General features: G+C 43.6%; 1 protein-coding gene across 6 annotated transcripts in view; it reads right to left on the bottom strand.

The window, feature by feature from the left end:
- uso1 (USO1 vesicle transport factor) overlaps positions 1-6,290 on the bottom strand; it is a 136,637-nt gene extending 130,347 nt beyond the window's left edge. For all 6 annotated transcript variants that reach the window (XM_072256533.1, XM_072256532.1, XM_072256535.1 and 3 more), the window contains exon 1: positions 6,154-6,290. In XM_072256533.1, the coding sequence (XP_072112634.1) occupies positions 6,154-6,219 (66 nt within the window). In that variant the 5' untranslated portion in view covers positions 6,220-6,290. The remainder of the gene's footprint in view (positions 1-6,153) is intronic.
- Between the last annotated feature and the right edge of the window lie 6,181 nt (positions 6,291-12,471).

Genomic DNA, 12,471 nt, shown 5'->3' with positions numbered 1-12,471 from the left:
ACGGACTCAGGAGTCGGCTGTGGTCGGGTGCTTCCAGGGTGCTGCATCGGCAAGTTTGCGGCGCTGGAGGTTCATGGCAGGGAGAATTTCTCCCTTCTACTCTCTGCGTGAGATGATGGGACTTTCGAGAGACTTTGAGACTTTTTTTTACCATGCTCATGGTCTGTTATTTATCAAATTACGGTATTGCTTTGCACTGTTGTAACTATATGTTATAATTATGTGGTTTCTGTCAGTTTGTCTTGGTTTGTCTTGCGCTTCTGTGATATCATACTGGAGGAACATTGTATCATTTCTTAATGCATGCATTACTAAATGACAATAAAAGAGGACTGCGTGTCCTCATAATCTAAACTAATGCAAATATACAGTACACTCTTGAGGCTTTTCCTGGTATACTCCAGGGTTTTGCTCTGCATATTTCACTAAGTATATGCTATATTGGAAGACATGCAGAGACAGCTCACTTTCACAGTCAGAGAATCATACAGCATGGAAACAGGCTCCTCAGCCCAACCCACCCATGCCAACCAGTACGCAGCCTCCCCTATTAATCCCAAGCATTAGGTCCATAGCGTTCTATGCCCAAGAAATTCAAGTGCTCATTTACACACTTAAATGCTACCAGAGACCCATATTCAACCATTCTCTAAAATAGTGCATTTAGGTACGTACCTAGCACTCTCTGGGGAAGAGTTCTTCTTACTGCTCTACTCTCTATATACACAAGACTGTGTGGCTAGGCATGGCTCAAATACCATCTATAAATTTGCTGACGATACAACCATTGTTGGTAGAATCTCAGGTGGTGACGTGAGGGCATACAGGAGTGAGATATGCCAACTAGTGGAGTGGTGCTGCAGCAACAACCTGGCACTCAACGTCAGTAAGGCAAAGGAGCTGATTGTGGAATTTAGGAAGGGTAAGACGATGGAACACATACCATACTGTATAATCCTCATAGAGGGATCAGAAGTGGAGATAGTGAGCAGCTTCAAGTTCCTGGGTGTCAAAATCTCAAAGGATCTAACCTGGTCCCAACATATCGATGTAATTATAAAGAAGGCAAGACAGCAGCTATGCTTTTTTTTATATAAAGAGTTTGAAGAGATTTGACATGTCAACAAATACACTGAAAAACTTCTTTCGATCTACCATGGAGACAGGCTGCATCACTGTCTGGTATAGAGGGGCAAATGCACAGGACCAAAAGAAGCTGCAGAACGTTGTAGATTTAGTCAGCTCCATCTTGGGTACTAACCTACAAAGTACCCAGAACGTCTTCAGAGAGCAGCGTCTCAGAAAGGCAGCGTCTATTATTAAGGAACTCCAGCACCCAGGGAATGCCCTTTTCTCACTGTTACCAACAGGTAGGAGGTACAGAAGCCTGAAGGCACAAACTCAGCGATTCAGGAACAGTTTCTTCCCTTCTGCTATCTGATTCCTAAATGGACATTGAACTGCTAGACACGAGAAAATCTGCAGATGATGGAATTTCAAGCAACACACATAAAAGTTGCTGGTGAACGCAGCAGGCCAGGCAGCATCTCTAGGAAGAGGTACAGTCGACGTTTCGGGCCGAGACCCTTCGTCAGGACGAACTGAAAGAAGAGCTAGTAAGAGATTTGAAAGTGGGAGGGGGAGGGGGAGGGGGAGGGGGAGATGCAAAATGATAGGAGAAGCCAGGAGGGGGAGGGATGGAGCCAAGAGCTGGACAGTTGATTGGCAAAAGGGATATGAGGGGATAATGGGACAGGAGGAACCGCTAGACACTACCTCACTTTTTTCAATATACAGTGTTTGTTTTTTGCATGCTTTTTAATCTATTCAATATATGTATATTGTAACTGATTTACTTATTTATTTATTTTCTCTTCTATAGTATGCATTGCATTGAACTGCTGCTGCTAAGTTAACAAATTTCATGTCACACGCCGGTGATAATAAACTGGTGCTGATTCTAAATCTCTTCTCCTTTACCCTAAATCAATGCCCTATAATTTTTATTCACTTCTAATACCGTATATTGAAATTACTACCTCTTCCATGTCTCTTCTTCATGCACCATAGTTCAGGTGTCATACAACTGTTACTCTCTGCTTCCACATGAGTAAATCACCAGTACTGAGCAAAATTTATATAAGAGATGATCTTTGTGGGGACTGAGAATTATATAGTCATAGAATCTTATAGAATGCAGAGCTTATGCAGTCACATCAGCTACTGAAATCCTCCTTAACTCTCTAAATTTCCAACTCATCTTGTTGGTGTAGTCTTGTAAGTTATATTGACTCATCTACAGGTCGACCTTCACTAATCTGGCACCACTGGGACCTGAGGAGTGCCAGATTAGTGAAGATGCTGAATTACAGAAGGATCACATTAAGCACAATCAGTGCCGGATTATCGAAGGAACTGGATTACTGGTAGTCGATTTAGTGAAGGTCGACTGTATTCCTAAAATGTCCCCACACTCCTAGCCAAGTTAATCATTGAATTATCAGTTATCACTAAATTTTTCACAAAACTAAAAAATAAATCAAAACATTCCCTACCAACTAAATTTAATCGGTTGGACTAAATCCCTGAAAATCTAAGGGAACTGCAAAGTATCTCTAAATGGGCATAAAAGTAATAGCTGTTAAATAAATTCAATTTGTCTCAAAACTACAATGTTGACGTGAATAGACTTTGATCAAATACAATTTAGGAAATTTACATGATAATTGCAACAACACTGAAACTAACATGCATCAGAACTAATATAACAAATAAAATAAATGTTTAAAACTCATCCCTGGAGCAACATCAAGCAATTATTCAAAGTAGCCACATAATTTGGGAATTCTATCTGCTAATGATCTGTTATCTTATACAAAATTCAGTCACTTTGAATCTATTTAAACCATGTTTCTCAACTTTGAGGACAGAGAAAGCTCTTATTTATTCTGTAAAATGACACTCCAAAAGAAAAAAAAGTCTATCAACTTAAATTCAAGTGAAACGCCATGTATGCAATTATCTTATCAACCAAACTAGAAGCACACCAATCTTATCCAAACATTAACCTCACTTGGATTTTCAGTTCTATTGACCTTTACTTCCAATGTCTAAAATTCACATGATTAGCTGAGATTGCTTCCTGATAGCTGCTCTCTATAGAAAATGAATTCATCTGGTAACTTTCAAGCTAGCCCTAAAACATGATAACAATGTTCAGCTCTGCAACAAAAGATGTTCAATAGTGAACTGGAAGCAAAGTATTTTATTTGGTATAGTGAAGGTAAGAAAATTTGCTACGATGCTCAGTGATTTAGCATGAGTAGACAACTCATATTTTGCAAACTGTGCACAATAGGTGACATTGGCTATTAAATGTACTGTATACATCAACATCTAAAAGTTTTGTTTTTAAAGCACCAGAGAAGCATCAAGATGCAGTCGAAGAAGTTCAAGGCAGCTGGTAAAATGACACAGGAAAGTTATCCAGGCTTTGACATTTGTGAGTATTCCAGGCTTAAATCACGCCAAATATAAGGAGTTTGAAATACAGCATGAGAGACGGGTAACATTTCAGGTCAATATTTGTTTAACATTAGTTCTCCACATGCCACTGAGCTTTTCCAACACTTTAATTTTAGATTTCCAACATCTGTCATTTCCTGTGCTCCAATATCACAACACTTTTGCTGGAAATGAAATTTCTTGGTAGCTTGGTAGTGTTAAGGTCTTTAGACTTAGATGAGGCCAGAAAATAGTCCATGCACTTCAAGGAGAAAATAAGTGACTACATGAGGTTTGAAATTTATTCAGAAAGTATTCAAGAGACTGAACATTTTGAAATGATAACTACATCACAAAAAACCCCACCTTAATTTGTATCATCAGCAACATGATATTTGGTCCCCAAAGACAAACGTTTAATATAGATTGAGAACAAGTGTGGAACTGAAGAACACTTACGTGCCAACTTTTTAAATGATTCCCTGTCATACTTAAACAATTTTTACACAGGTACATGAATAGAAAAGGGCCAACACAGGCAAATAGGGCTAACTTAAGAGAGATATGCTGTGACCACTGTATTCGGTGCAGCTGTACACCTGCTCGTTAATGCAAACATCTAATCAGCCAATCATGTGGAAGCAACTCAATGCATAAAAGTATGCAGACATGGTAAAGAGGTTCAGTTGTTGTTCAGCCCAAACATTAGAATGGGGAAGAAATTTGAGTTAAATTACTTTGACCGTGGAATGATTATTGGTGCCAGACAGGGTGATTTGAGTATCTCAGACACTGCTGACCTCCTCAGATTTTCAGCACAACACTCTCCAGCACTTAGAGACTAGTGAGAAAAACAAAAACATATAGTGAGCAGCAGTTCTCCAAGTGAAAGTACCTTGTTAACGAGAGAGATCAGTGGAGAATGGGCAGACTGGTTCAAGCCTACACGGAGGTGACAATAACTCAAATAACCACGCGTTACAATAGTGGTAGGCAGAAGAGCATCTCTGAACACACATGTTGAACCTTGAAGTGGATGGGCTACAGTACCAGAAGACCTCCTATACCTAATAAGGTGGCCACTGAATGTTTATCAAATTGACTTGAAAACAAGTAAAATTTCTAGGTTGCTGAATATTCAATGGAGGCACAGACACTGATCTTGTAGAGCCAATGTTTCACAGCTCCACAGCCCAGGCTCAATTCTAACTTCTGTTCCATCTGTATGGAGTTTATACATGCTTCCTGTTGATTGTGTGGAGTTTTTCAGTGCTCCAATTTCCTCCTGCATCCCAAAGCTGATAAGCTCATTGGCCAGACTCTGGGGACTGTTGACAGGAATGTAAGGAGAATAAGATATGGGATTAGTGTTGGATTGGTGCAAATAGAATGGACTCTGGTCTGAAGGGCCTGTTTCAGTGCTGTGCTTCCCTTACTGTGGTGATGAGGATGTAGAATGGCTTTAAGTGGAATATCTGAGTACAGGAACAAGAATGTCTTTGCACAACTATATAGGATCCAGGTGAAACACATCTTTGTTTTGTGCCCTGCCTAAAAAAGGATCACACCATAGCAATAGAGAGAATGCAGAAGAGAGAGTAAAGACACAGAATGGAACCAGGCCTTCCAGTACCATAACTATCATTAACACCAATCTGACAACTAACATCAATCCTCCTTTCTATTTTCCCTATATTACCATCCACTCCTTCCAGATTCTACCATACACCAACACATTATAGAGTTTACAACAACCAATTAACCTTCCAACCCATGTATCTTTGGGATGTGGCTGAAACTGGAGCACATGGATGAAATGGATGCTGTCACAAGGAGGACGTGCAAACTCCACGTCTGTCACACAGGGACTGAGCTGTCTAGACTTCCATTTTAACATCAATCTCATCTCTAGTCTATGGGATCAGTGCATTCCTCTAATCCTACTCTCAAACATTCCCAACTTTAAAATCAGAGCAGGCAGCATCATATGGACAGTTGACAATTCAGTTTGAGACTCCTCCAGTCCAGATGAAGGGCCGCGATCTGAAAAGCCAGCTGTTCATTTTCCTCATAGACGCTGCCTTGACGCCGAGTTCCTCCAGCAGAGTGTTTGCTGCTCCAAATTCAAACACCTGCAATATACTGTGTCCCTCATTTTAACCGCCCTGCTTTCCACTGTGTTTAAACTTAGGAATTACAGCAACAAATCTTCCTCGAAACTTAATCCAAGTTGCATTCTACCCTGATTTCCCTTTGGATAATTCTCCGTCCTTGGGAAGATTGCAAAGCCTCGCTCCTCAGCAGAGCTTTGGTTTACTGTTCCTTCAACAGAGTGCTGACGCAGAGCTCGGGTCCAACGTATTAATGCTGTTTCGCTCCCAAAAGACTCTCTCTGCCCAACGTACTGTCCCCAGCACCTGCTGTACTATGGCGGGTTCCTTGCCGCCCCACGTCTCCGATCGTGGCTCCCCGTCAATCGCCATAAAAGCTCAAAGCCACCCTCCAACCACAACTTCCCACTCCCTCCCCACGGAGTCCAGAAATCCAGGCCCAGGCACAGACAGGCCCGGAGGGTTCCCGGGCCGATAGGAGAGGGGGCCCAGAAGCCCCAAGGCCCTCGCCTCCCCCAACCCGGGACTCGGTACTCACGGTGTCAGCACCGCTGGGCTGCGGGCCGGCGCTCTGGCCGCCCATTACCCCTCTGAGGAAATTCATGGCCGCCAACTGTCACACACGGCTGGCGATCGCAGAGGGGCCTCGGGGAGGGAGGCGGAGCCGTCGTCGGCCCCGCTGCGCCTGCGCGGCGACGTGGCAACACACGTGGCCACTCAGATGTCGCGTCAGCTAGTTAAAGGTCCGCATCACCCGCTGCATTTCCTCATTAATGACTGGGCTAGCGTAATTAAAGGTGTGGTGTGCATACATTGCTAGGTTCATTAAAAGTGATTGTTTTAATATGCTGGAGCATTCACAGAAGTAGTAAAGCAGGGAGAATTTGCGTATCAGAACCATTCCCGCATTATGTTATCGTTTTCCCTCAATGTATTGATGTAATGAAGTAATTTATATGGATGGCATGCAAAAAAAAGTTTTTCCACTGTTACAAGATACATGTGACGCTAATAAACCAAGTTGACTGATGAAAAATCACTTAACCACAATGTTAAGTAAGGTTGAAAAACTTGCAGCAGCATCACTGACAAGTCGTAGAACATAAGTCAGATGTATTATCACTGACTTATGTGAGAAGAAATGTGTTCTTTTGCAGCAGCAGAGTAACGTAAAGACAAAATTATCATGAATTACAAAAATAAATAAATAATATAAACGTTACACTGGAGAGCTTTTTTTTTCGAGTGTTGCTTCCTCAGATTTTTTCCTGTTTGTGATAGACCGCTTGAAGCTGAACACAAATATAATTTCAGACTACTTGTATCACGTGGGAATTAGGAGGAAGAAATTAACTTCTATTGAATATTGTAGCGTGCATTCGGTCCATGATGACAGACGAGAAAAGCTCGTTTGACTCAACGGCCGTTTTTATTGCGACAAACACAAAATCAGTCCAGGCGCTATGACCCGGGAGAGAATGCATTCAGTCACTTACAGACGGGGCAGGTGATGATCACACACTCCGGTTACAGTCAGGTGGCCCACAAACACGCCTGCAAATAACTGTATGACCCAAGGCAAAATGTAACAATAAATGAATTTGAATATCCCACCCATAATCCCACAAAAACATTTTTAAACAAAACAATAAATAGCGCTGGCCGTTAGGAGTGCTGGGGTGAGCTATCGACCACGAACACCCGCCCCCCCCCCTCTCCCGGAGCGCTACTATATAATGTGTTTAAGGCTTCCCACTGAAGTGTCCGCTAATAATCAGACAGCATTGGTGGATTCCAGTTGCCCTGATACCGTTTCTCCATGTCTGCAATGTCCTGGTGAAACCTTTCACCATGCTCGTCACTGCCAGTGCCGAGATTTGTAGGGAAAAAGTCTAAAAAGGATTGAAGAAAATGAATCTTGGGTGATATGTTCAGTTCGTGGGTTTGTATATTTGAAGCATGTTGTCAACCAGCTGCACGCGGTTGTCAAGTAAATTTTCAACAACACCCTTGAATGCCTTCCATTGGATTTTCTCCAGGTTCACTAAACATTCTTTGAATTTTGTTATTGATGACCTGCTTAATCTGTGGACCAACAAAGTGCCTTCCTTAATCTTGGCATCAGTTATTCTGTGAACCAGCTGCCTCAAATATCAAAATCCTTCACAAACATTTTTGCACCTGGTGACAGCAGATTCCATCTTTGTCGGCTGGAACCCAGTAATTCTGCTTTCGCCCTTGACAAATCCAAGTCTCTGACCAGGTCATTTCACTCAGATTCTGTTATCAGATGAGGCTCACTCAAATAAAGAAATAATATGTCTCAGTATCAGTATCATTTTCTATTCCTTCCTGGCTCGTGAATCATGGCATCTTCATCTGCCTCCTGTAGTCTCCATTATTGCTACTGGAAGACTATCATCATGTGGCACAGGTCTCATGGCTAAAGGGTGATCGGAGTATTCAATGGATTTCTTGTTCTTAGCAGAGAAACAAGACACAGAAGTAGCAGTCTATCATATGATTCTTCCACTATTGTCATATTATGTATCAGGACAGCGAATGGCATTAACTTCCAAGTACCTCAGAGCTGAGCTCTAAGATCAACTACGCATTTTACACAACAAATGTGAGGAGCCTGGGCTTTATCTTGGTCCCCAATTTCACACCCAAAGAGCTCATAGGCTTTCTTAAGTGTCATAATGGGGTGTTGATGGCAGACCCAAATGCAAGACAGACACTGAAGTACAAGGAACAGGACTTGACTAGAATAGGGACGTGACAGGATACAGGCAAGGAGCAGAGACAAGAACACAGAGTTGGGCTAGGGAAAGCAGGACCAGGACTAAGAACCATGGACTAGGAGACAAGGCTTGGACTCAGAGCCCGAAACTGGATAAGGACACAGAACCTAGCTCCTACCTTGGGCTTGGACCCCAGAACCAGGCAAGGATATGACATGGCTTGAGGCTTGGGTTTGAGCTTGGCTCAGGATCCCCAAGGCCTGGGCTCTTGGGTCTTGGAGCTTGGCTCAGGATCCCCGAGGCTTGGGGTCTTCATCTTGAAATGTGGAGGCTGATAACTCAGATAGTGGAGCTGAGAGACAGACTGGAAACTAAATATCAACAGAGGCGAGACTTACCCTTCAACAAGCCAGGACCCATCTTTAACCAACACAAACATGAGACAGGACAGAACATAGACAGAGCCAGGACTTATCCTACAACAAGCCAGGACTCAACTTCATCTCCACACCAAGGTGGGACAGGTCTCTGTCAGGTAACAGCAGAACAGCCAGACTTACCCAACAGAGGCAAGGATAAGACAGATCCCCCACAGGGTAACAGCAAAACAGCCTGGCTTACCCCAGAGGCAAGGACAAGAAGAGACAAACACTAAAGAATGATAGATAGTTCCATCTCTGCTCCAGGGAAGCTCCAAGTCTCAGTTCAGACAGCAACATCAGCTGGCTACAGAAACAGCCAGATCCCTACCTAGCTTGGAGTGCCTGGCAGCCACTCAGCTGGCCTAGGAAACAGCCAAATCCATACCACAAAGACTACTCCAACAAGTGGTAACAAGGCTCCATGAAACAGTGGTCCTACAACCAGGTCTAGAGATCATAAATGGTTTCACAAGTCTTTCATCAGCAAGTTGCTCTAAAGGAGACTGATATGACAAACCAGCAGCCCACACTCAATCCCAAGGCTACTTATATTGCAAGCCCAAAGATGGGAATCAGGTACCCATGATTAACTCAAACAAGCGACAGCTGGAAGACCCAGAGTCCTTAGTCCACGGACCGGACTGTGAACCGAAATGCGGACTTCACAGACCGGACCATGACAAAGAGGAGTCATGCTCCGTCTTTAGGTTTAAGCATATACTCGCCACAAAGTTTTGTGGCTGTTGCAACATTGATGAGGCATTTTGCTATCACAAATACTCCTGAAAATACAATTTACTTTATGATGATGAGTACACATAATATGCCCGTATAGCAAGTGCATCAATGTGGTCACAAATTGATACAATATATGAACGCAATGCATAGAACAGTGTGTGCATGAGGCTATATAGCTTTCTAAAACCTCTCCTGCCTAAACATGCCCAGGCATGCCTGAACAAGGTAGCAAACTTTTCAATTTATATTATGGACAACATTTTAATTAACTTGATTAATTGAAATAATAAATATAGGCGATTTCAAAACATGGTGCCTGAGAAGGAAATTTGGATGCTGCTGTCTTATAGCGCCCTTTCTAAATTAGCTCATTGGTGGGGAGGGCTTTTTCTATAATGGACTGGTCTGTGTCCACCACCTTCTGTAGATTTTTCCATTCTTGGGCCGTGATACAACCAGCTGGATACTTTCCACTGAGCATCTAAAGAAGTTTGTCGAAGTGACACACTGAATCTACGCAAACTTCTATGAAAGTAGAGGCACTGCTGTGCCCTCTTTATGATGGTGCTTACTGCTGGTCCCTGGACAGATGCTGTGTTATGATAACATATCTGTCATGGTCCGGTCTGTGAAGTCCGCATTCCAGTTCACAGTCTGGTCCGTTCATCTGTATTCCAGGTTTTCTGGTTTTCCATTGTTCTGTTGGGTGCTCTAATTAAGGCACATGATTCTCATTTGGGTAGACACCTCTGGAGACGAGGGCTTGGCTTCTGGATTGTTCCTATCAAAGTCTCTATCTGAATCTCTTCTTGGCTCCTTCCTCCTGAAGCCTTTCCTGTAACCTTTGCCTGCACTGCTATCAAATTCAATTATTGGAGCAAGACTGGAGCCTTGCTGTGTCTAGATGAGGAACTATCTATTGTTGTTTGGAACTGTCTCTGTCTATGCCTTTACTAGGTAGGTCTGGCTGTTTGCTGTTACCTTGTGTTGGGAACTGTCTCTCTATGTTCTGTGTATGAGTCCCTGCCCTATGTCCTATTTCCAAGGAGGGGTCCTGGCTCTGCGTCCCCGTCCTCCCCCGACCGCCGAGGCTCTGCGCCCCCGTCCTCCCCCGACCGCCGAGGCTCTGCGCCCCCGTCCTCCCCCGACCGCCGAGGCTCTGCGTCCCCGTCCTCCCCCGACCGCCGAGGCTCTGCGTCCCCGTCCTCCCCCGACCGCCGAGGCTCTGCGTCCCCGTCCTCCCCCGACCGCCGAGGCTCTGCGTCCCCGTCCTCCCCCGACCGCCGAGGCTCTGCGTCCCCGTCCTCCCCCGACCGCCGAGGCTCACCCAGCCTAGTGCTGGGGTTCCCTTGTCCTGTCCAGGAGCCCATGTCCTGTTCTGTAGCCATGTCTTGTCCTCGCCTGGTTTCGGTGTCTGAGCCTGAGTCAAGACCCAGGTTCTGGGTCCTTATCTAGTCTCTGGCTTGGAGTCCAAATCCAAGCCTTGTCATATCCTCTCCTCGAGGAACCTAAGCCATGTCCAGTCCTGTAGCCATGTCATGTTCTTGCCTAGTTCTGGGGTCTGAGCCTGAGTCAAGACCTATGTTCTGGGTCCTTGTCCAGTCTCTGGCTCAAAGTCCAAGCCCAGGTTTCTAGTTCCCAGTTCCTTGTCCTGGTCCTGCTTTCCTAGTCAATGCCCTAGCCCAAGTCTGTTCTTGTCCCAGCTCTCTAGTCAAGTCCTGTTCCTAGTACTTCAGTGTCTGTGTCTTGTATTTGGGTCTGCCCCATATGACAGTATCAAGGATGATTATTATCAAAGTACACATACAGTGGTGCTACAAAGTTTGAGCCCTGCAGAATTTTCTCAATTTCTGCATAAATATGACCTAAAATGTGGTCAGATCTTCACAAGTCCTAAAACAAGATAAAGATAACCTAATTATATAAATGACTTGAAAACATGTTCATTAATTTATTGAGAAAAATTATCTAATATTAATGTGAACCTCTGGGGTAATGCCTTTTACAAAGGCTATTTGCAGTCAGGTGTTCCAGTCAATGAGATGAGATTGGAGGTATGGTTTGTAGAGGTGCCCTGCCCTATAAAAAAAGGACACACAAAGTCAGGTTACTGATAGAGCCTGCTCTTAAGAAAGATCTGTTTATGTGCACCATGCCTTGTTCAAAACAACTTTCAGAGGACCTCGGAAGAAGAATTGTAGAGATGCATGAAGCTGGAAAAGGCTACAAAAGTATTTCTAAATACCTGAGTGTTCAACAGTCCACAGTAAGAGAAATTGTCTACAAATGGAGGAAATTCAGTACTGTTACTACTCTCCCTTGGAGTGGGCATCCTGCAAAGATCACACCCAGACCATAACGTGCAATACTGAAGGAGGTGAAAAAGAACCCAAGGGTAACCACAAAAGACCTTCAGAAATCTGCAGAACTTGCTAAAGTCTCTGTTCATGTGTCCACAAAAGAAAAACACTCATCAAGAATGGTATTCATGGAAGAACACCACAGGAAACCACTGCTTTCCAAAAAAAAAAACAATGCTACATGTCTCAAGTTTGCAAAAGAACACCTGGAAGTTCTACAATGCTTTGGGGTCAATGTTCTGTGGACAGATGAGACAAAAGTTGAACATTTTGACAGAAATGCACATTGCTATGTTTGGAGAAAAAAGGGCACTGCACATCAACACCAAAACCTTGTCCCTACTGTGAAGGTGGTGGAAGGAGCATCATGGTTTGTTTCTGCCTTGCTGCCTCAGGGCCTGGACAGCTTGCAGTTGTTGAGGGAACAATGAATTCAAAATTGTATCAAGACATTTTACAGGAGAATGTCAGGGTAGTGGTCTGTCACCTGAAGCTTGATAGAATACAGCAAGACAATGATCCAAAAGACAAGAGTAAATCAACAACAGAATGGTTTTAAAAGAAGAAAATTTGCTCTTCCTCCATCTTGGGT

The sequence above is a fragment of the Mobula birostris genome, chromosome 4 (genome assembly GCF_030028105.1).
Source record: "Mobula birostris isolate sMobBir1 chromosome 4, sMobBir1.hap1, whole genome shotgun sequence".
In the NCBI taxonomy this organism is placed as follows: Eukaryota; Metazoa; Chordata; class Chondrichthyes; order Myliobatiformes; family Myliobatidae; genus Mobula; species Mobula birostris.
The sequence above is the reverse complement of the archived record's forward strand: the minus strand, read 5'-3'. Positions and strand labels throughout refer to the sequence as shown.